The following is a 24,838-nucleotide window of genomic DNA, read 5'->3' as shown; positions in this document are numbered from 1 at the left end:
CAGATCTCTTGTGTTGTTGCTCCTCAGAGGAAATTACCTAATTTTGTATGATCACCCCCATGTTTTTGGTCTGATGTTGCTGTTTTTTGTTTGACACTGCGCACTGGGACTTTGATGACCAGGCCCTGGTGCATGTTCTTTGACCCTCTAAACATATCAAATTGGCACTTTTCACTTACCTATAAATCCCTTGTTTGCGGTACCAAGTGTACTCAGGGCCTGTAAGGTAAATTCACTTGTGGACTGCAGTACACACTGTACCACTCTCTACAGTGATAGTGTAAACATGACTGTGAGCCACTGTACAGGTTCACACTGCAAATGCAGCCTGTTTAAATAGCCCCTTTTGACAGACCTAAACCTTCCCTTTATCATTAATATGTCACCCCTGAGTCTTACTTCCCATAAGGCAGGAGGCATGGTGGTTAACAGAAGGTCATTTAAATGTTTAATGTTAAAGATATCCTTGCAGTCAAAAGCCCCCAAAAGCTAGTTTCACTGTAGCAGGTTTAGCTGTTTCACAGGAAAGCATTGGATACAATGTTGAATTACATATTGTTGTCTCCAGTAAGGAAACACCTACAAATTTAATTCTAGGAGTTTTTAAAATATCTATCCAAGCCTAATTTACTGCTAAAGTCAGGTTTGTAATGCATGTTTGGAGAGGTAATTTTAGAAAGTTACCTTCTGCTCGCCTAAAGTCATTGGAGGCATGTTTGCTGGAGCTCAATAGCTTCTCCCCATAGTTGAGACAAGGGCTTTGGGTGTGGGGAGCTGTTCACTTCCTCTGGCAGGATGACCATATATGCTGTGCCCAGGAACTTGATTAAATTCAAAGATGCCTATCCTGTTACAGACAAACCTTAGTTGACATTTGGGCAGAACCCTTCTTTCTTCCCCTAGTCAGGCATGCACCAATGCCAGTGGAAGAAGAGCTGCACTCAATTCTGTTTTGAAGTGATCACAGCGGTGGAGTTGCTAATTTTCCTGGCCACATCTGTCAGCTGGGCACAAAGGCTCTCCACAAGAGGGAAAAGGTTTCATTAATTTGGATTTGGGCAACGAGGGGCACTCTGTGATTGTTTGCAGTAGGGCACACAGGAATTGCTGCAAATGTGGGTAGGGTTACTGCTTGGCACTTTTCCTCTAATTTTTAGGGAGGGGCCATGAGTCACCCTTATTCACAGGCTAGTGTCAGTCAGTTAGGGAGGGGCCATGAGTCATCATTTTACAGGCTAGTGTCAGTCATTAACGCGCCCCCGTGAACACCCTTTTCAGAACACTGCAGGAGCTGTGGAAGGCAGAAGAAGTACGGCACCTAGTGTTGAGGCCTGTAGGCTAACCCTAAGGGCTTGCACTGCTCCAATTTGTACCCAGGACAAAGAAGCATACTCCAAGGGTCAATTGGCTGATCATCTGTTAAGCTACAGAGACACAAAAGCTGCAACAAGCACACTTTCCTGGAAGATCCCAGCTGACTAGTTTCCACTGGACCTTCCTTGGACCTTGCTTGCTGGTGGCTTCTGTTGAAGTGATGTTTGGCCCCAAGTGCAGTTCTGAGGATTTAAACACTTTTTGACTCCAAAGACATCTGAAGGATCCAGACAAACCTGCCAAGTCTATCTGACATTGTCGCTGGTCCAAAGAGTCAGGTTGCTCCTGCTTGCAGTTTTTCGGCAGAAGCAAATCCATTTCAGCAAGATGTCGCAGTGAAGGTGTCCAGAGTTGTGGAGCCGTGTTCATCTACAGCAGTGGTCTCCAAACCTTTTAATGCTGCACCCCCCCCAGTTGAAAGTAAAAATAATTGGGGCCCCCCTCAGAATCTTTCACAATTATTTTGTAAAGATGGCAATGTTTAAATATGTCTAGACCTATTTAAACATTACAGTTAAGTACTATAGCCTTTTTAAAAATGCAATAACATGCTTTTTCTTAAAACAAAGGCCTGTTATCTGTATAATGCTTCATTTGGCCAGAGTCTGCCGCCCCCCCCCCCAGATCACTTGAGGCCCCCTATTTTGAAGACCTCTGATCTACAGCCTGCAGCCTTGCCACACTGGAGAAATCCAAACTCCAAAAAAGTGTCTGAAAGTAGAAATCTTCATTGAGCAAAGGCAAAAAAGTATCTGGCTGGCAAAGGACCTTCCTTGGATGCAAAGTTTGAATTCCAACCACTCTGAGCTTTTCCACCAAATGTCAACGGTTTCACTGAGAAAACGTCCAACAGCTATCCTGCCTTAGGGAGCGCTTTGCGGACTCAGCTTGCTTCCTTGCCCTGCTAAAGTTTTTTGGCTTCCATTTTAGAGACTTAGGGGCTGATTTAAGAGCCCCTAGCTCCTGCTTGCACCCCATTAGTGTCATTTGTTTCAACTAATGTGGTTCAACCAGGCCAAGATCCTCACGCCAAATTTACAAAGTGGCGCAAAGCATGCATTGTGCCACTTTGTAACCCTTTGCTCAACATTAAGTCTGCACCAGCCATAATGTATGCAAAGGGAGCATTCCCCCATTAGGACGGCCGAAAAATGGTGCACAGAAATCTAAGAGATTTCCTTGCTCAATTTATTTCAGCACTTTTAACGCCTGCTCAGAGCAGTCGTTAAAAGGAGGCACACCATTGGTTACAATGGGCCTCAAAAGTCTTGGCAGGATTAGCATCAAATTTTTTTACACTAATCCTGCAAACCTCTGAGTTAGAGTCAACAATTCCGACACTAGTTCCCTAACTACTGCCATGGTGCACCGTATGTTTAATACGCCACACACATGATGGCACTAGGGGGGGCACTAAGGAGCACAGGAAAAGTGGTGCTGCACCCAGTCAAGACATTAGCCAAAATACATCTACATTTTTGTTTCTTTTTAAAAAATGGCGAAAAAGGGCTGCAGAAGGCTTGTGATTTGTTCCCTGAAAGCATCAACAAAGGGTTTGTGAACTAAAATCACCATCTTCCCAGCTTTCAGGAACAGGCAGACTTGAATGATAAAACCACATTTTCAATACAATTTTGGCATTTTACTGGGACATACGCCATTTTTACTATTTTTTGTACTTTTAGCCTCCTTCCAGTCAGTGACAAAAATGGGTATGAAACCAATGTTGGATCCCAGGGAGCTAAACATTTCTAAAATACAGTTTCAAAGAGAGGTAGCACACTGCCTGCACTCCAGCAACAAAGTATAACCCCAAAGCATCATGGTAAATGAAGTCGATTCATAGTTTGTTCAAAAAGTAAAAAGAGTCTTTCACCTGCATAGGTGCAGCAAGTGCTGTATGTCCCTGTATACGTGTTTCTGGGTTTAGCCCGTCATCAGCAGAGAGCAGCGTGGATTAGGGGCTTACTTGGAATGCCACCAAATGTCTTCTCAGGTTAACGTACCGCTCATGGCGCACAGGTGCCTCCCAAGGCTCGTCAGACGTGGCTCAAGGGAGCCGTCAAAAGGCAGTTTCAAAGAGAGGGTGCACACTATCTGCACTCCAGCAACAAAGTACAAAAGGCAGTTTCAAAGAGAGGGAGCACACTATCTGCACTCCAGCAACAAGTATAACCCCAAAGCATCATGGTAAATGCAGTCGATTCGTGGTCCGTTCAAAAAGTAAAAAGAGACTTTCACCTCCGTAGGTGCAGCAAGTGCTATATATCCCTGTACACGTGTTTCTGGGTTTAGCCCGTCATCAGCAGGAAGCGAGCTGGACTAGGGGCTTGCTTGGAATGTCTAAAAAGTAGACAAAATTCTGAATTAAGCGAATAGATCCTACAAGGTGTTCCTACAGAAAATAACAACTGAAATTGAAAAATATTGAAATTGAGCTAAAAAAACAGCCATTTTTCACCACATTTTAATTTGTAACTTTTTCCTGCGATGTCAGATTTGTGAAAGCAATATACGGTTACGTCTGCTGGTCTCTTCTGGTTGTGGGATATATTGGGCTTGTAGGTTTATCCAGAACCCTAGGTACCCAGAGCCAATAAATGAGCTGCACCTTGCAATGGGCTTTCATTCTATACCGGGTATACAGCAATTCATTTGGTGAAATATAATGACTGAAAAATAGGTATCAAGAAAACCTTTGTATTTACAAAATGGGTTTAAGATAAGGTGTTGAGAAGCAGTGGTTATTTCCACACCTCTGAATTCTGGGGTCCCCATAGTAGCATGTGAATTACAGGCAATTTCTCAAATAGACATCTTTTTTACACACTGTTTTACATTTGGAAGGAAAAATGTAGAGAAAGACAAGGGGCAATAACACTTGTTCTGCTATTCTGTGTTTGCCCCAATTCTCCCAATAAAAATGGTATCTCACTCGCGTGGGTAGGCCTAACACCCACGACAGGAAACACAACATAGACACATCAAATTTTTACATTGAAAACTGACATGTTTTTTGCAAAGTGCCAAGCTATGGATTTTTGCCTGTAGCTCAGCCAGGACCTAGGGAAACCTGCCAAATCTGTTCATGTTTTAAAGCTAGACACCTAGGGGAATCCAGGATGGTGAGACTTGTGGGTCTCTTTCCAGGTTCTGTTACCCAGAATCCTTTGCAACCTCAAAATTTGGTCAAAAAACACTTTTTACTCACATTTCCGTGACAGAAAGTTTTGGAATCTGAAAGGTGCCACAAATGTCCTTCCATCCAGCGTTCCCCCAAGTTTCCTGATAAAAATGGTACCTCACTTGTGTGGGTAGGCATAGTGCCCGCGAAAGGAAATGCCCCGAAACACTATCTGTACACATCAAAATTATCAAATACAAAACTCTCAGTTTTTGCGGGGGCACTTGCATTTTTGGTCCTGGGTTCAGCAGCCATACAGGGAAACCTACCAAACCCAGAATTTTCTGAAAACTAGACCCCCGAGGGAGTCCAGGGAGGTCTCCCGGTATAAATGATACCTCACCTGTGTAGGTGGGCCAAGCGCCTGTGACAGGGAAGAGCCAAAAACATGTTGAAATTGGGGGAAACCAAAGTGGGTTCAAAAAGGCAGTTTGAAAAAAAAAAATTTTAGGCTGACAAGTGGGGCACAATTTGTATCGGTATAGATGAGACAATGCTGGGTGGTAGGAATTTTGTGGATTCCTGCAGATTCTGGAAGGTTCCATCACAAAAATGTGGAAAAAATGTGTGATTACCAGCAAAGTTGGAGGTTTGCAGGGCATTGTGGGTAAGAAAATTGTGTGGGGTGCATGTGAAGCACACCACCCTGGACTGACCCAGATGTTTAGTTTTCAGATGTGTCTATGTCTTGTAGATTTTTCTACATGGAAGCGTCACAAAATCCAAAAAGTGCAGCCCTCACCCTTCCAAGTGGGATGATTTTGAGAGTTAGCCAAGCTCTTGTGGCCCAAATGTAAAACCAAAACCCAAAATTATAAAATGTCCTCTTGCTTGTTGTGGGATAAGATGTTTTAGTGTGCGGGGGAGAGCTGAAAGACTGTTACCCCCTTCAGTTTCGGTGGGGGCATAAACATGCCCATACTGGTTGGTAGCCACCAACCCACTATTTTCTTTCATTCCCTGGCATCTAGTAGAGTTTCTGCCCCCCCCGCTCGGGGTGTGGATCGTGAGTAATTGCCCCTTCTGCCCACTGGTGGGCAGAACAACTTTGGCCCCATTTATTTGGGGTGGGGGTATGACCATACCCCACCCTCTTATTTTGAAAAAAAATAATCTTCCCTGGTCTCTGGTGGGCTTGCTGGACCTTCCAAAAATAGGCCGATCTGCCCTAATGTGCCCCCATGGGGAGCAACCCTTGCCCGAGGGGCTGCCCCCAAACAAAACACACACATACACACACACACCAATCCTTCGTGCCTAAATGGTTTCTGCCCCCCTCTCCCTCCCCAGGGGCAGATCAGTCTAATAGAAATAGGCCGATCTGCCTCCAAGGGGAGCAGAAATGGCCTAAAATAAATTCCCCCCCCCCCAGGGAAGCGACCCTTGCCTAAGGGGAAACTCCCCTTGCGTGAAATTAGCAAAAAAAATCCCACGGGCCTAGTGGTTTCTGCCCTCCTTGGGGGCGGATCGACCTAATAAAGATAGGCCGATCTGCCCCCAACGGGGGGCAGAAAATGCCCATAAATAAATTTGCCCTTCAGGGGAACGACCCTTGCCTAAGGGGTCGCTCCCTTTGCGTGAAATTGGTGCAAAAAAATAAAAATCCCTGGTGTCTAGATTGGCATAATAAAAATAGGCCGATCTGCCCCCAAGGGGGGCAAAAATGGCCTAAAACAAAATCCCCCCCCCCAGAGGAGCGTTGCTTGCCTAAGTAGTCGCTCCCCTCATGTGAAACTGGAAAAAAAAATCCCTGGTGTCTAGTGGCTTCTGCCCCCCAGAAATGGGCAAGAGTTAATTTTGCCCCCAGAGGAGCGACCCTTGCCTAAGGGACCGCTCCCCACATATAAAAATATAAACAAACAAAAAAAAAAGGATCCCTAGTGTCTAGGGGTTTCTGCCCCCCCTCCACCAAAGGGTAGGTCAACCTAATATAATAAGATGCCGATCTGCCCCGGGGGGGCAGAAAAGGCCTAAAAATAGTTTGGCCCCCCAGGAAGTGGTTCTTGCCCAAGAGGCCGCTCCCCTTATGTATAAATATAACAACATAAAAAATCCCTGGTGTCCAGTGGCATTTCTGCTGCCGGATCACATTGAGATTGGGCAGCAGAAATGTTGAGAGAGACATGAAAGGAGACAAAAGGCCTTTTCTCTCCTTTCATGCCTCTCTCGCCCCTCCACGTGATCAGAGGAGAACTCCTATTGCAAGCTGAGCTTCCAGCGTGGATGGGTAGGCCTCTGATGAGATCAGTGCGAGATGGTGCATTGATGTCATCAGATGCCACAAGAGTGTCCGGGACAGGGGTGGAAAGGGAGGCGATTCCCCTTCCATCCCTGCCCAGGGGAGGGGGGTGCGAGGCCCCCCGGGGGGGGGGCACTTGCGCTTCCCCCAAGGGCCCTATCTGGACGTAACCGTTACGTCCTGGGCTCCTACGTTGTGGAACTGCACTGAAGACATATGTATGTATTAGCAGACTAAATAAATATTTTTTGGGAAAAACATGGTATGGGAAGTCAACGGGACATCTATTGCTGTATGATAGGATCGCCTTCTCTTACAATCTGTGGACATTCGTACACCTCATTTTATTGCAGGTGGTTTTACGTGAAGTCTTTTTTACTTGTAAATAGCGATTTTGCTTGTTGTGTAGAGCATTTTTCTAGGAAAAAATCTTTGAGGCTGCAAAAGAAAATTACATTCTGTCAACCTCTTCTCCTCCCGTCAGAATAAATGCCATAGCAGAAAGAAATGTGAAAACTTGAACAGAACTCAATTCAGTTTTCCACAGATCTCATCTTTCTACACCCACTTGAACAGTGATAAAAAAGCTGTTATGGTCTTGGGAAGGCAGTTTCTTTATTAGTTCACTTCACACTATCTCAAGAGGCCTTTCTTGCTGAGGGGCGTTTTACTCATTTACCTTACTACAAGAATTGGAAAATGTGTCAGTGATTTGTACAGTCTACAATGTGGTAGACAGCTCATGTGTTTTCAGATCTACAGACTCATAACTGCAATGTCAAAAGGTGTTTACCACAAATGGTGAAATCATGTGAGTAGTAGCCTCAATATATAATCACAGCATTATCATTGTGCATAGCGTGTGTATTATTTGATATTTTGTGTTAAGTTACAAAATTGTAACTTTCTCACAGACCCTTAAACAAAATTGTTATGTATGGTAATGTCATTATTTTTAGATTGACTTTGCAGCACATTTTCACAAAATTTCACAAGATTCACTAGTTTTCCTTGTTGGATGACTCAAAGGAAAGTTGAAGGTTTACTTTAAAGGTGTGTAAGTTGATGGAGTGAAGGGCTAATGCTATAAAAACCCAAGGGGATATGGATACAGTGAGAGTTAAGTATTCCAGTGCATCTATCTCCCTACATATAACTATAGTTTAAACTGAGATGCACTGTTCCAAAGGGAAAAAGACTCTGCTCTAACTAGTTTGGTTGGTGTCTTGCAGGTCCTCCCAAGCATCAGCTGAACAGGATAATACCTATTGTTCCTGTTGGGTTGATGCTTGCGATAACCTGTAAGACCCCGACCCAACTAGGAAGAACAGTGTCTTTTTTCCTTTGGAACAGTACATCACATTTTAAATTATAGGTATGTGGTGGGTTAATGTTCTATACTCCCATGGCATATGTATTGCTTAACCCTTTCATTGTCAGCCAGGTGAATGGCTTAGTCAATTAGATGTGGGGGGTGTTTAGTTTAGTTTATTTGTCTTATGGCTACCAGAAGGCCTCCCAGCGCTATAGCAGACATTGCAGGTTACCAGCCACCCCCTGAACTAAGTCCTAAACAGTCAGGTTTTCAAAGCCTCGCGAAAAGACAATTCATGGATAAGTTGACGAAACTCTGGCTGGAGAGTATTCCAGAGTTTAGAAGCCCTGTAGGTCATGGAACTGCCTCCCCATCAAGACCTATGGATTTTGGAGACATTCATCAAAAAAGCCATGGAGGATCGGAGGGACCTGTGCAGGATATAGTAGGAAGTCAAAGATCCTAATGGAGATGGACCCCTTTTGTGAAGTGCCCTGTGCATAATGCAAAGGGCCTTCAATTGAACTTGTTGCTCCACTGGAAGCCAGTGGAGAGCTGCCAGAGATTTTTTGGCAGACTGATGTCTCTGGATGTTCATGGGAAGGCAGGCAGCGGAAATCTGAACCACATGCAGCCTATTCACCACATACCGAGGTGAGGCAAGATAAAGGGCATTGCTATAGTCGAGGCCAAGATTACAAGGGCCTGTCCAATCATTTTTTGTGCTAGAAAAAGAAGGAGGTTGAACATTTTCCTCAACAACCTCTGCACCATGAAGCAGGTGGTAGCATGTTTTGTTACTTGATGGTCCATAGTGAGGCTGGAGTCCAGCTATATCCAAAGACTTTTTATTGAACTTTTCAGTGGTGGAAGGTTCCTCAAACAGTCCATTAAAATGGTCAGAGTATTGTTACGGAGATTCTTGCCCCTCTGTTTTGTCCTCATTAAGTTTTAGTCTGCAGTCGGCAGCCACCTCCCACTTTCTGAAGACAAGGAGTAACTGAGGATGACGTGCGCTTGGATCTGAAGAGATTGACATGACCAGCTGGGTGTCATCGGCATAGGAAACCAGCGACAGCCCATAGGAACACACAATCTCTGCCAGTAGATACATGTAAAGATTGATAAGTGTGGGGTTTAGAGAAGATCCCTGTGACACCCCACAATTTAGATGCAATCTTTCAGAGAAAGAAAACCGATCTAGCATCTAAAAAGTACAATTCTCCAGAAAGGTGAGCCATTATAGTGCTGCACCATTGATACCTGCATTGATGTTCTTTGAATAAGAATGGCATGGTCTACAGTATTGAAGGATGCATTAAGATCTAAGAGAACAATGGCAGCTGAGCCCCCTAGATCCAAATGACGTATCACATCTTCGACCACTGCCAGGAAAGCTGCTTCTGTGCTGTGCTGAGGTCTAAACCCAATTTGGGTGGGGTGAAGAATCTTGTGGGCTTCAAGGAAGCCAGGGAGATGTTTATTGACATGCTTTTCCAGGAGTATGGAGGCTCCTGGTACCAGGGAAATCAGCCTGTAATTGTTTAGACAAAGGGGGTCAAGACTGGGGTTTTAACAATGGTTTGACTACTGCATGTTTCCATTGGGGAGGGACCTGTCCACTTTTAAGCAATAGATTTAGTAGATCAGTTAAAACAGGAGCAATGTTGTTCAACCCTAGGGAAAGAATACAAGGAGGTGCAGGATCTAATGGAGATCCAGATTTTACTACCTGCAGGAGATCTGTCAAGATTTTGACAGCAAGAGCAGAAAAAGCCAGAAGCTTGGCATCTGGATGCTGTAAAAGGAACTGTCTAATTTGATTGAATTCCTGATTTGGCCCATCAGGAAAGGCGGATATATATTCATTATTGTCTTTTAAAAGAAAAGTGCTAAATTGTTGCTATGCTCAACTGAAGCTTCTGGAGAGGCATTAAAGAGTACAGGCTCAGTCATTTCTTTAAAAATGTGGAAGATCTGTGTGGGAGAATGAGAGGAGCTTTCAATTGTTGTTGAATAATAGGAGGCTTGGGTAGCTACTATTTCCGCATGATAATTTCTGGTGGCTCTCCTATAATCGACTTTCATGGTCTTGATAAAGACTTCCTCCACCTTCTGTCCAGGCATTTACATTCCTTTTTTAGGCTCAAGAAATGTGAGATGAACCCTGGGGATTTCCAACCGCAATGGCCATTAGTATGTACTTTTGCCAGTAGAACTATGTCTAATGATTTGGAAATGCACTCATTGAACCTACAGGAGGATGGACTAATTTGGTCTGAAAAAGCAGGTCTGTAATTCTGCAGTACAATGGACCAGTCCCTAAGGTTTAATGTAGGGCAGCAATGGCCCATTCACCTTGTTGGCAGAAAGAATGTAGAGGTCAAGGGAATGGAAAGGTTCTGAGCATTTAGTGAATGATTTGACCAGGAAAGTGGGAGGGGACTTTGTACCTGTAGATCAGTAATATTACTAAATGCGAGGTCAATTGTATGACATTTTTAATGCGTAGGGCCCGACACAGATATAGCAGGCCCGACTTTGGAGCCTCCAGGCCCAAATACCAAGCCTCATTTATTTACTATGTGTCACCCCCCCCAAACCATCCTCCTGAAGCTACACCCCTATTGCCGGTGTGTGTGCACACCTCTGTGCTGGAATTTTTTTGTTTTTTTTTTGTTTTTATGGAATTAGGTTGTTTAACCACACATATCTGTGATTTCTCTTTCTGAAAACATATAACCTATATGCTTTTTCAGCAGATTCTGGCCTATTTTTTGGTACAAAACCCCACAGAAATATCTTATTCAAGCCTGAAAAAGTAATGAAAAATATGCTACAACTTGTTCTGTATTTCCCAAACATAATATTCAAAACATTAATCAAGAAAAGATTGCCCTGGATGGTTGGCATTTGGCAATTCTAGATATTTGTAGGTTTTAATAGGGAATGAAGTCTGCTCAATCAGTTATGTAATATATGTGTTTGTGAGAAATTTGCCAAAGTAAGAGTGTAGAGTAACACAAAAATCAGTTAAAACACACTCTGTGTACCACAGTAGTGTGATTATAAATAAAGGTTACTTCTACCATGTGTTTATTATTTTGTGATGAACATAAATTTCATATACTGATTCTGAGTCTTTAGGTTCAAAAGTTTGCAAGGTGTCAAGCATATTTTGAACTGCACCAAGCATTGATACATTTTCCAAGTGTTGTAGGAAGGTAAATGAGTTAAACGCCCCCTGGCAAGAAAGGCCTCTTGACCTGATGTGAATTGAACTAGTAAAGAAACTGTGTTGCCAAGACTATAAGAGCTTTTTTTCTCTGTTAAATTGCGGGGAATTGCTTCCAGAGTGCAGTTGAAGTTTCTGTTATGACATGTTTTCAGACAGGAGAAGAGGTTGACACAATGATATTTTATTTTGAAGCCTCACAAAATAAATACTTTCTCTAAGAACACAGTAAACATCAAGGGAAATCACTATTTACAAGGAAACCGGAAGATAAACAAAGCCAGATGTGTTATAAAGGCATATATCAATATATACAGAACGTCCTTAGATTGTAAGAGGTGCCTCAAGCAATAGATGGTCTTTTGGCTGCCTATCGTAATGTGTTTTCAGCCAAGGCTTTCATTTGCTAGAGCATTCATATTTCTTCCTACCAGTTACTTAACTTTTAAATGCAGACGAAAACTCCTCAGCATGTCGTACTCTGCACAAAAACTGGCACCAGATCAATGAATAAACTAATTTGCTTAAAATGACTCTTTTTCATTGGACTGCCAGTTGTGGCCAGTTTATTAGTTGTGATCACACCTCTGTAACTGACTGGGCATAATATGTAAATATTTGATTGAAAATACAAAGAGTATGAGTTTATGAAGTTGCACCCTAATTGAAATTTTGCTGTGATGTACTGATCTAAAGATAGGATGTGGCATACCAGCTAGAGCTGCAGGTATAGAACTCGGGAACCAGGTTTGAGTCTTGTGTCAGCTGAACATCCTGTGAATCTGGGCAAACAACGTATGACCACATTTATCAAAGTTTGATGCAGCACAAAACAGCAAGACCACTTGCTGCACTGCCTCAAATGGAGAAGGCAGTAATGAGCCAAATCTACTAAAATATAGTGCATTCCAGCTCTCTTACTGTGCTAGAGCACTGTGTGCTGCCAAGCAAGACTGCTGGCACCCTTCCACCATGAGGCAAAAGTGAGGCAGAATTCAGCACACTTAGAAAGAGGAAACCAGGAGGAATAAAGATATTTCTTCTCTTTGTACCTCTATTAGGAAGGAGTACGATATTGATGCATTGTCTAGTTTACTACTGTTGGTAAATCTGAGAATGAGCCACAAAACATGGGTGGGTGCGTGGAAACACCTACTCTCCACCTATATAGTGCCTTCTTCGTGTAGAGTGATGCAAGGCAGTGACTTGTGTTGCCGTGCATTTTTCCACATTTACCAAGCTACACAGGGCCACAAAGGGTGGCTTTGCGTGGCTTGGGACATCTGACTTCAGGACTGTGTTGCTCTTACGTCACTTTGCTAGGGCAATACAATCTTTTGCTAAGTCTGGCCTTTAATCTTCCTGTGCCTAGAACGAACAAAAAAATAATGTGTCCTTGTGTATTGTAACTTGGGCTCAAATAAAGTCATCCAATACATTCAGGTCCATAACGCTCTATATAAACTGCAAAAAAAAACAAAAGAAAACCACTAACCCTACTATAGATATTGGACGAGAAATATCCTGGCCTTATACGACTGTAATTACTTTTCTCTTAGGATAAATAGAAGGTGTGAAGATAAAATATAACCAATACAAACATAATCAGTCCATTTTCCGTGCAAATACAAAGTACATCCAAACACAGACGTCATCTTTTCCTTTGGGTAAGAAGCAAGAAGATGGAACAGACACAATGCGAGGGCATGCCTGAAAGAGTATAGTTGTTGCTGGAGATTTTGCCTATGAGCGATAAGAAACTTCCCTGCTGCCAATGCCACACTGACCAACCACAAGGATTTCTTGGATTTCTGGAACTTATTTTTGTCTCTCCTTAGAATGAAGCAACTTTCCTTAACATTTCTTCTTAGGAAAACCTTCCATTGCGATTTGTTTCAAGATGAGTTTTATTATTGTTTTCATTTATTGTTAGACTATTTTTGGATTTCTTGCTCTCTTTGGCCCATATTTATGGAACCTTAATATCGCCTTGGCACCATTTATTTTGGCACTAAAGCCACGCCACCCTAACTCCATATTTATATTTTGATGCTAGACCCATTTGGTGTCAAAATACTGGAGTTAGCACCATGTTTAGGATGTGCAAACCCACCTTGCATCAATGAGATGCAAGGTAGGTGTTCCCGTCCTAAACATAACTCTAGCCCCACTGTGCCATATTTACCTCCCAGCGCAGAAATGACATGCGGGTGGGAGGCAGACCTAAATAATGGCGCTAAGCCTGCTTTGCGCCATTATTTAACGTCTGGGTCAGACCAGGCATTAGAGTGCAGGTAGGCCCATTTCCATGGTGAAACACCATGAAATGGGCACAAAGATGCACACCCCAAGCCCCAGCAACACAACCACCCATTCCACAGGGACACTACAGGAGGAGGGGGCACATCCCAGGTAAGTGGCAGGTACCTGTTTGTGAATGTGTGTGGTATGCCATTGAGAGCCCCATACATGGGGCCCCCTGCTGGCACTGGGTATGTAGGGCTTGCCCAGGGGACACTGGTCTCTGTGGTGGGCATTGAGGTGGCGGGCATGACTCCTGTCTAAACTCATGCAGGAGTCATTTTTGGGCTGCTTGTGCTTCAGAAATGACGCTAGGCTGATTAGTGGCAGAATGTTTGCCACTAACCAGCCTAACCTAATTTCTGACCTACTAATGCCATTCCCCTTCACAGCATCCCCCTCCACCCCGGCTAGTGTCTTTTTTTTTATGCTAGCCATTCATTAGTGCCATCATGCGTCATTTTATAAATATGGCGCACGGGTGGCATTAGGGAATTTTGTTAGCTTGCTTTAAGAAAAATGACGCACAACTGCGTTAGCGCAGTTGTGCGCCATTTTTCATAAATATGGACTTTTGTTCTTCAATACTACACTAATTGAATGGTGTGCTGGCTTTCTTGTACACTATGGGCCATATGTACGAAAGCTTTTTCCCATAAACACAGAATGGGTAAAATCCTTTGGTACATCTGGCCCTATGTTCTTACTTTAATAAAATATTAAACAAAAAAAAATGAAGCTGCGTGTTCTTTGTAACTAATTATTTAATTCACGGCATGCTATTTCTGAGAAATGTATTGAACTGGTAGCCACATAGAAGGGCCTACACTTGAATCTAGAAATAGTCTTTCCCTTAGGCTAGGGCCATCAATGTTTTTGCAGTCACTGATTCATTCCATTAACCTTCTCATCCCTAGTTAGCATGACCCTTACTGGGTTAAGGTATACAATTCCCATTATTTTGAAAACTGTGTAAGCATCGGAAATGCCAGATCACAGATGGTATTAAGATTACAAAAATGGGAACATGCTTCAATAATCTCTGATTACACACAGTGGCTTTCTTCGAAACTTAAAATTATGTTCAAAATTGCTACGATAATTCAGCTGCCTTCCTATTTGTGTAGCGGCTATGTGCCTAAATTGGACCTGTGTTTAGTTTGCCATTCTCCACCCCCCCTTCCACAAGTCATCTTTGTCACAGAGTACAAAATATATTTGCCATGGAGGTCCCGGTGATTGCAATATTTTCCCATTTTTTCCGTAGGCAAATTATATCTCCTTTGCGGTTTTAAAGGACGCTCAGATCCTTTCTTTTCATTCTAAACTTACTCTTCGCAGATTCTTTACTCATCGATGCTAACGTCAGAAATGTGAAAATGAAAATGCAGATTGAGATATGCACCATACATGTGCTGGCACTCACAATCTCTGAGAGACTCAGGGCCAATGACCATGACGACATTTCACATAGGGCCAGATGTACAAAGCATTTTCCATGTCGCAAACGGCGAATCGGGCTGTTTGCGATGTGGAAAATGCTATTTGGGATGTACAGACCCATTTTTGCGATTCAGTAATCTATTTACCGAATCGCAAAAAGGGTTTGCGGGTCGCAGTTAGGAAGGGGTGTTCCCTTCCTAATTGCTATTCGCAGTCCCATGCATGATTGTTTTGTGAACGCGAATGCGGTTGCAAAACAATCGCAGTTAGCACCATTTTCAAACTGGGGCTAACCCATTCGCAAACGGAAAGGGGTCCCCATGGGACCCCTTCCCCTTTGTGAATGGTAGCAAAAATCTTTTTTCAGAGCAGGCAGTGGTCCTATGGTCCACTGCCTGCTCTGAAAAAATGAAAAGAAAACTTTTCATTTTTTGTTTTTGAAATGCAGCTCGTTTTCCTTTAATGAAAACGGGCTGCATTTTTTTTTAAAAACTGCTTTATTTAAAAGAAGTCACAGACATGGTGGTCTGCTGTCTCCAGCAGGTCACCATCCTTGTGAGGGCGGCCATTCCCAATGAGGTCGCAAATTGCAACCTACCTCATGAATATTCATGAGGTCGGTCATTTGCGACCCCATTGAGAATCGCAAACAGTGCCATTGACACTGTTGTACATTAGGTTTTGTGACTTGTAAATTGCGAGTCGCAAAACCTGAATTTCGTACATGTGGCCCTAAGTCTCGCATTCTTTTTGCCTATATGACAGTAACAGGTAGATTGAAAATGTGTTATCCATGTCAATGAAAGAATAAATTGGATTATGCACATATTTTCTTCCTTTCCATTTGCGTTGCTGAACATGCAGAAAAGTAATTTATATTAATTGCAAACAATAGCGTAGTTTTTTTGCTTTCTATGCCAATGTCTTTAAAAAAAAAAATCCTAAAATTAACTTTCACACTACACTTTTAGGAGTTTACAGTTTTTTTTTCCAATAATAAAATCCAGAAAGAATAGACCAACATGTGGGATCTGTGCCTAATTAGAGCATGACATTATGTCAGAAAGATTATTAGCATTGAAATGCGTTTTTCCAAACTAGTTTCTATGTTACTTTTTATATTTCTGTATTTGGGAAAATAACGTGGCTGCCTGATTTATGTTCTGTCCAGTGTGCTTGGAATAAAGTCAGTTCTTTTATTGTTACAGAAAAGGCTCTAAAATACTGTGATGAAACAGGGAATTGGTTCCGACATCCAGATAGCAATCGTACCTGGTCGAACTACACACTGTGCATCTCTTATACTAGTGAAAAGCTGAAGGTAAGTGCTGGTTGAATGGCAGTATTGAGACACATGACCTCCATTCAATGACTTAGGGCCTTATTTAGAGTATGGCAGATGGGATACTCTGTAAAAATGTGACAGTTATCTGGTCTACCGGATTACAAGGGGCTCTAATTTCCTCGTAATATGGCAGATAGGTCATCTACCACATATTTGAGGGAGTAAACCATCTGCCAAATGATAAATAAGGCCCAAAAGCCTCAAACATGAGGCAGTGAGGCAGACATATCAACATGAGTGATAAATGTCTGGCAAATTCTGGGAAATGCAGATTTTGGTGTGGTAACCACAAATACTCACGTTATGCCTCATTTTGGAAGGGCTACTCGTAGTTGGTGTTGTTTGTTATATCCGATAAGTAATGATTCCCTAAAGTAGCGGTAATTTTTAGGTGCAATAAATAATGCACACATAACAAAAGGCTCTTAATCTTAATCTTCCATCATGGACAATTTCATTATTTTGAGTTGCCTTCTTTTTGTGTAGGAGGGAAGTATCATCCCTATGGTGGGTGCTTAGTCGTTGTGTACTTTGCAGGGGACCGTATAATAGGATTACGAATTTCTAACATTGAAACTACCTTTGATAATTTAATTTAGATTATGTGCCTACACCACTGACTCATTGTCTTTGTTTCATACAGACATCATTTCCCGCTATGTAGTTGCTTATTTTATGACTGGAATACTAGGATATAAACTTAGGTGACATCAGCAATGCAGCACCTCCACATTATCTGGTCATATCATGACTCACCAGATCATGCACCAAGTGTTATGCACTTTTTTCACAGCTTACTTGTAGACCTTACATAAACATGGGCTGCTATAATACTTTGGTTTCTAATATAATTTCAAATTATGAACTACCGTCCCATGATTTGGTCTAGATATTAGAAATACCAAACAATTTTCAAGGGCATTTAAGGATACTTATACTTTTACTTTGAAAAGGGAAGTACCCACCCCAGCAGCTGGCTAACCCATATGTGCGGCTGTAACTTAAGACTCTTGGTAAAGGTCATGAAAGTTAGGAATGGTCAAAATATAACATACGAGGCACTACTGAATTTTGAAAACCCAGGAGGCTATTTGCTGTATGATAGGATGGTATGGCAGTGGCCTTCAGATCACAAGAGGTCTAAACACCATTAACGTTCATACTTTTAGACTAATTAACACTGTTTTCTTGAATATTTGCTGTCATGAGTCAGTTCACCTGAATCTCCATGTCACTGTTTTATGAGTGCTGCACCATGTGATCACTCCTTATTTTCTTAGCACTCTGATGTTGTTAATTGACCAAATGTCTCGTTATTCTACTCAAGCATATGTTTCTAGATTAAAATATTGGTTGTATTAGTCTATTTAGATGGGTCACCCATCCATTAACTTGGTAGTAGCATTTAAATTAGTTGAATCGTGAACCCCTGTTTTGTGTTATTATACCTTACCATTGGTTCATATTTGGTGTGCAAATTAACCCTTATGTTTTTTTACCTTCACCTTTATACCAGTCACAGCCAGAGGATACGACAGCTGTCAGAGTCATTTGGAGAAAAAGCTTTACTTTATGAATTCGAACATCAATGAATCCCCAAACCTCATAAGTCTAAAACTGCATTGCAATGTTTCTGTACTGTGCAATGTGTTTGTGTAAGACGGCCTAGCAAATACAGAAATCTGTGCCTAATTTGGCCTTCCTGGCAATGTGACTTAGTGCTGGGTGGTAGTGGATGTGGCAGAGGCTAGGACAGTGTGTGGTTGATAGTAAAAAGGTAAACAAAGCTCTATCCACCAGGATCTTTTTCGCTACCAAAAGCCTCCGGCACTGACATCGTTTATTTGATCCTTTGATACCCCATGCAGGAATGGCTAGAGTTTGTTGGCCTGGCAGAATGACTTTGCTCAATTGACCTCGTCAAAGTCCTTTCTTATCCTGCTGATGCCAGAGATAGGATTATTGATAACAAAGATGCCTCTCCAAATAGTGTTGGTGGCCTGATTCAGACTTTTCTTAGGACCATTCGTTGGCAAGGACCTCATCTAAACATCTTATGAAGGAGCAGATCTACACTAAAATGGCCATCTCGTGTTTATTTCAGGTATATGCCTATGTAGTCTTGCCACTATTAATCCAAAAAAACGACAGGACCTTTCTCCCTCCCGAAGGTGCTCCCCACCATTCTTCTGCAAAAACATGCTGATCGCTCAAAGGGATTCCTTGCTTACTGAAACAATAATCCATAATTGTGTAAGTACACACGACTGGTGCTTTCAATGGAAAAATCAAGTAAAAAGTATTTATTTATTTCATTTAAATAGTTTGTATACCAAGTGTTAAGATTAAATGAGGTTTACGAGGACAATAAAATGAAATGTATTCCTTTGTACGAGTCCCATTAGCTGGAGATACAACATGCTGTTTATCCACTTTAATAATAATCTCCTCAGCAGTAAGTTTTCATTAAAGTTAATAGACTACATAATGAATCGATTATGAATTATTAATACCTCTGTCTAACAGCCTTATGAAAAAAAGCTCGCCATCATAGAATCTTCCCTTTACTGCGACTGTATTTAGTAAATAATTGCCTCAATCAAGCTTTTTACAGCAACATTTCAGTTTTTACTGTGCAGAGCTAGAAATATTGGAGAACTCCATAGGAGAGACATTAGGTTGTATTACACACAACAGAAATTAGGGGAAAGGATTCAGCGTTGTGACCATAGCTACTTTCTTTGGAATGGGGGAAACAGGTTTGAGTCGGTGTAGACTCAACATCCTATGACTCTGGGCAAATCACTTAATCTCCCTGTGCCTTAAAAAAAGAATTTGACCTCTGAACTGATGTTCATGTAAACACTCCAATGCCCTTGGGCCACAATATAAAAACTGCAACAAAAATAAAAATGCTGATATGGTTAAAAGCATTGACATCATACTCCACCACGGAAAAACAAACCAGAATAGAATACGAAATACCTCTAAATGGCCAGGTCATGTCTTTCCTTCCTCAATGTTTGCTCACTTTCCCTCTTCCACCCTCACCCAACATCCTCTGATTTTAGAGACATTTTAACTTGTTAGGTGAATGCGTCGCCCACTGGCCGACGCCGACACCACCTTCCTAGTGCGGGTCACGACCAGTGGCCAACACCAGGAAGGTTTTTTTTTTTTTTAAACCACCTGGGAGACACGGAAGATCTTCTGTGTCTCCCCCCGCTCCCCACCCGCCCCTTTGTGATGCCATGACACGCTGACATCACAGGATTGTTTTCCCATTGGAGCAGGAAGCGGCTGCTTCTTGCTCCAATGGGGAAAATGGCCCCATAGGGCCTTCCTGACATTCGGGAATGCCTTGTATGAAAGGGGAGACTCTCCCCTTTCACACGAGGCCTTCCTGAACATGTTTCTTGGCCAGGAAACACCACTAGACACCAGGGATTTCACTTGGAGGGGGGTCAGAGAAAATGGGCTAATTATTTGTTTTTTTTTTTAAAGAAAATAAAGAAATTGTCAGGGGGTCCCCCGTGGGCAATACTTTTTTTCAGTAGTTGTAGGGTTTCCCTGGGGGCCACTTTGGACTACTAAAAAAATCTAGATCTATATACATATAGATCTATATATATCTATCTACGTTGATATATCTATGGAAAGATCTATATATATATATATATATATATATATATATATATATATATAGTGATCTTTCTATAGATATATCTATGTAGATAATCTATTTAGATAGATACAGCTATATAGAGATAGATCTATCTATCTATATATATATATATAGATCACTTTTGTCAATGCATGTGTGGTTTCCCTGGGGGCTGCGATCAGCCCCCAGGCAAACCAGACCCACATATAAAAGTGATATCTCTCTTTCTCTATCTCTCTCTCTCTATATATATATATATATATATATATATATATATATATATATATATTTGCCACCAGTTGTCTTGCAGTTGCAGCTTGCGTCTTCAAAGCAATGCACATACTTCAACTGATGCATTTCAACTGTAGCTTTTAGGCAGCAATATAAAAGTCAAGTAAGTTTTGTGATTATGTTTCTGCTACAAAAGGATCAGACTTTTGTCTAGTCGCAGTTTTAGTGCCATAAAGAAGCGCAGACGGTTTATATGCCTACTGCAAAGAGCAAATCTGTATTTTAAGTAAATAGCTGAGTACACATTAGTAAAGTAAGCCATTACCTGCGCTATAATACAAATGAAATGTATGTGCGGAGTGTGGGACGGCTATGGAGAGATGAAGGGCACTTTTGCTGGGTGGTAATGAGGGAATCAGAGGAGGAGGACATGGGAGTGGAAGCACCAATAATGATTGATGGACTGGGTGCAGGAGGTGCTAAAGACTATGACGAATGGTATGTGACAAGGTGTTTTTTGAGTGTCTTGAAAGAACGTGCTAATTGAGGGAAGATGCGCAGGTAAGGTGGCCTCTACTGTTGCACGTATCACACACACACACCAGCAATTTTGTGACTGTCTACGTAGGCTAGTGTTTTAGAGCAACAGTTTAGCCAATAGCAGAGATGGCATCTTGATGGATGACTGGTGCTGACGCCGTCACTTGGGTTATAGAGGACAGCTCTGACATAGGATCAGAGCCTGAGACAGCAGATACTGAGACAGCATCTGAGGGATAGAACAATGGCACAAACTCTGGGAGTGATTTTTCAGTCGGAGTAGTCCCATTGGATAACTCCTCTTCCAGTAAATTATGAGGGAGGTGATGAGGACAGTCCTGCTGTCCCTTCGCAAGCACAGTCTGTGCAACAGGGCAATAGTGGGTTAGCCCAACCCAGACAGCAGGTGAATGCGCCGGCAAGCACAGAGAGAGAGTGCACTCTTGGGAGCTCCCCTATTTAGTTCAGCCCCAAATTCCACCACCCATATTGTATTGTGGAGACATCAAAATTATCTATCACAAAACAAACTGGTTTTGTAAGGCAGGCACCTGTGTTTTTGGCCTTTGGTTCAGCGGCCATATAGGGAAACATATTAAACCCTAAGATTTCTGGAAACTAGATATCTGGGGAAGTCCACAGAGGTGTGACTTGTGTGGATTCCCCAAAGCTTTCTTACCCAGAATACCCTGTGAAGCTGAAATGTTGAAGAAAAACTCTATTTTTCTTGCATATCTGTCACACAAACTACAGGAATATGCTGGGATCCACACAGTTCCTACCACCCAGTGATTCCTCACCTGTCCTTATACAAACACTACCCCACTTGAGTGCCTATACCAAGTGCCTTGTCAGGAATGGATCACCCCAGGGTCAAAAGTTGCCTCATGTAAGGGCCAACATTGACCCCTGTTTGATCTATTCCTGTCGCGGGCACTAGGCCTACCCACACAAGTGAGGTACCATTTTTATTGGGAGACTTGAGGGAATGCTGCGTGGAAGGATATTTGTGGCTCCTCTCAGATTCCAGAACTTTATATCACCGAAATTTGAGGAAAAAGGTTTTTTTTCTCCAAATATTGAGGTTTGCAAAGGATTCTGGGTAACAGAACCTGGTCAGAGCCCCACAAGGCACCCCATCTTGGATTTCCCAAGGTGTCTAGTTTTCAAAAGTGCACAGGTTTGGTATGTTTTCCTAGGTGCCGGCTGAGCTAGAGGCCAAAATCCACAGCTAGGCACTTTGTAAAAAACAGCTCTGTTTTGTTAGGAAAATGTGATGTGTCTATATTGTGTTTTGGGGCATTTCCTGTTGCAGGCGCTAGGCTTAACCCACACAAGTGAGGTACTATTTTTATCGGGAGACTTGGGGGAACACTGGCTGGAGGGAAATTCATGGCTCTTCTCAGATTCCAGAACTTTCTGTTTTTTTGGCCACATTTTGAGGTTTGCAAAGGATTCTTGGTAACAGAACCTGGTCAGAGCCCAAAAGTCAGCCCATCCTGGATTCCCCATAGGTGTCTAGTTTTAAAAAATGTGCAGGTTTGGTAGGTTTCCCTAGGTGCCGGCTGAGCTAGAGGCCAAAATTCACAGCTAGGTAATTTGCAAATTACAGCTCTGTTTTCTGTAGGAAAATGTGATGTGTCCACATTGTGTTTTGTGGCATTTCCGGTTGCAGGCAGTAGGCCTACCCACACAAGTGAGGTACTATTTTTATCTGGAGACTTGGGGGAACGCTGGGTAAAAGGAAATTTGTTGCTCCTCTCTGATTCCAGAACTTTCTGTCACAGAAATGTGAGGAAAAAGTGTTCTTTTAGCCATATTTTGAGGTTTGCAAAGGATTTGGGGTAACAGAACCTTGTGGGACCCCTACATGTCAGGCCATCCTGGATTCCCCTAGTTGTCTAGTTTTCATAAATGCACAGGTTTGGTAGGTTTCCCCAGAGGCCGGCTGAGCTAGAGGCCAAAATCTACAGCTAGGCACTTTGCAAAAAACACGTCAGATTTCAATGTAAAAATGTGATGTGTCCATGTTGCCTTTCCTGTCGTGAGCATTAGGCCTACCCACGCAAGTGAGGTACCATTTTTATCGGGAGACTTGGGGGAACACAGAATAGCACCACAAATGTTATTGTCCCTTATCTTTCTCTACATTTTTTCCTTCCAAGACAGAGTGTAAAAACGACATCTATTTGAGAAATGGCCTGTAATTCCCTTGCTAGTATGGGCACCCCAGAATTCAGAGATGTGCAATTAACCACTGCTTCTCCACACCTTATCTTAAGCCCATTTTGGAAATACAAAGGTTTTCTTGATACCTATTTCTCACTCTTTATACTTCAGCAAATGAATTACTGTATACCCGGCATATAATGAAAACCCATTGCAAGGTGCAGCTTATTTATTGGCTCTGGGTACCTAGGGATATTGATGAACCTACAAGCCCTATATATCCCTGCAATCAGAAGAGTCCAGCACACGTAACATTATATTGCTTTAAACAATCTCATATTGCAAGAAAAGGTTACAGAGTAAAACGTGGAGAAAAATGGCTGTTTTTTTTCAGCTCAATTTCATTTTTTTTATTTCAGCTGTTATCTTCTGGATCTACACAAATGACCCCTTGCTGAATTCAGAATTGTGTCTACTTTTCAGAAATGCTTAGCTTTCCGGAATCCAGTATTGGTTTCACACCCATTCCTGTCACTAACTGGAAGGAGGCTGAAAGCACCAATAATTGTAAAAATGAAGTATGTCCCAGTAAAATGCCAAAACTGTGTTGAAAAAAAGTGGTTTTCTGATTCAGGTCTGCCTGTTCCTGAAAGTTGGGAAGATGGTGAGTTTAGCACCGCAATCCCTTTGTTGGTGCCATTTTCAGGGAAAGAACCACAAGCCTCCTTCTGCAGCTGTTTTTCCCATTTCTTTGAAAAAAACAACATTTTAGCTGTATTTTGGCTAATTTCTTTGTCTGCTCCAAGGGAACCCACAAACTCTTGGTACCTTTAAATCCCTAGGATGTTGGAAAAAAAGGACGCAAATTTTGTGTGGATAGCTTATGTGGACAAAAAGATATGAAGGCCTAAGCGCAAACTACCCCAAATAGCCAAAAAAGGACTCAGCACGGGGGGGGCAGCAGCTAAGAGGTTAAGGCATGGGCAAAATGGACTGTGACCCAATGCCCAGCCTTTCAGGTGGCCCCTCAAAGAGACAGCTCTGGTGTGCAGAGAGTTGTGCCCTAATGACCTTAAATAATTCCAAAACAGATTGATTTCAATACCGTTTTTCTCTAATTCATTTTGACTCTGGATAATGTGAGGGTGCTTTACAGACATTTTGCAGAGAAATGTTGTGTTTATGTTTCATGCAACACCCATAAAAAGTTGTTTTAGATCATAACAGGATATCATGTGTGAGAAATGGAAGGGTGTCAATGAGATAATTTGAAGTTTATTAGTGAGCTGTTGCTGAGATAGATCACTGCTGAGATATATCACTATCCCTGAATATTAGATGTGAACATATTTAGAATTTGGGCAAATGTGCTTGTTGTTGTAATGTCCCCCTTTTAGGATGGTCAACCCCCTCTGTTTGCTGCTTGATGCTGCTTTTTTGACCTGTTAGTGTACTGAGGACTGCCAATCAGACCTCAGTACTTATGATCTGTCCCTTAAACTGTAGGTTGAATTGCAAAGGCCAATTGGCAAGGACTTTACCACCCCTGTAAGAGCCTAGTAAATGGTAACTGGGGTACCCAGGGCAAGTATGGTAAAGGGGTCACCAGGAAAGCAGCACTAACTGTGCTACCTTGAGTGACCCAAGTAAAAGATAGACTGCAGAGCTGCCATGTCAGCCTGCACTCGCAGCTTGCTGCTCGAGGCAGATTCTGCCCACCCCAAGTGCCCTTGGATCCCATTTTACTGCCCATAGACAGGTCAGTCACCCCTAAGGCAGGCCTTCCAGGTGGCACGGT

At 42.3% G+C, this 24,838-nt stretch overlaps 1 protein-coding gene across 2 annotated transcripts in view; it reads left to right on the top strand.

Annotated features, from left to right (window-relative positions):
• Positions 1-24,838, top strand: part of CALCR (calcitonin receptor) — a 2,320,029-nt gene that overhangs the window by 1,335,211 nt on the left and 959,980 nt on the right. For both annotated transcript variants that reach the window (XM_069211663.1, XM_069211664.1), the window contains one exon: positions 16,300-16,412. In XM_069211663.1, coding sequence (XP_069067764.1) covers positions 16,300-16,412 — 113 coding nt within the window. The remainder of the gene's footprint in view (positions 1-16,299; positions 16,413-24,838) is intronic.

Source organism: Pleurodeles waltl, chromosome 10 (genome assembly GCF_031143425.1).
Source record: "Pleurodeles waltl isolate 20211129_DDA chromosome 10, aPleWal1.hap1.20221129, whole genome shotgun sequence".
NCBI classification, from domain to species: Eukaryota; Metazoa; Chordata; class Amphibia; order Caudata; family Salamandridae; genus Pleurodeles; species Pleurodeles waltl.
Note: the sequence above shows the minus strand (reverse complement) of the source record. Positions and strands in the feature narration are given on the sequence as shown.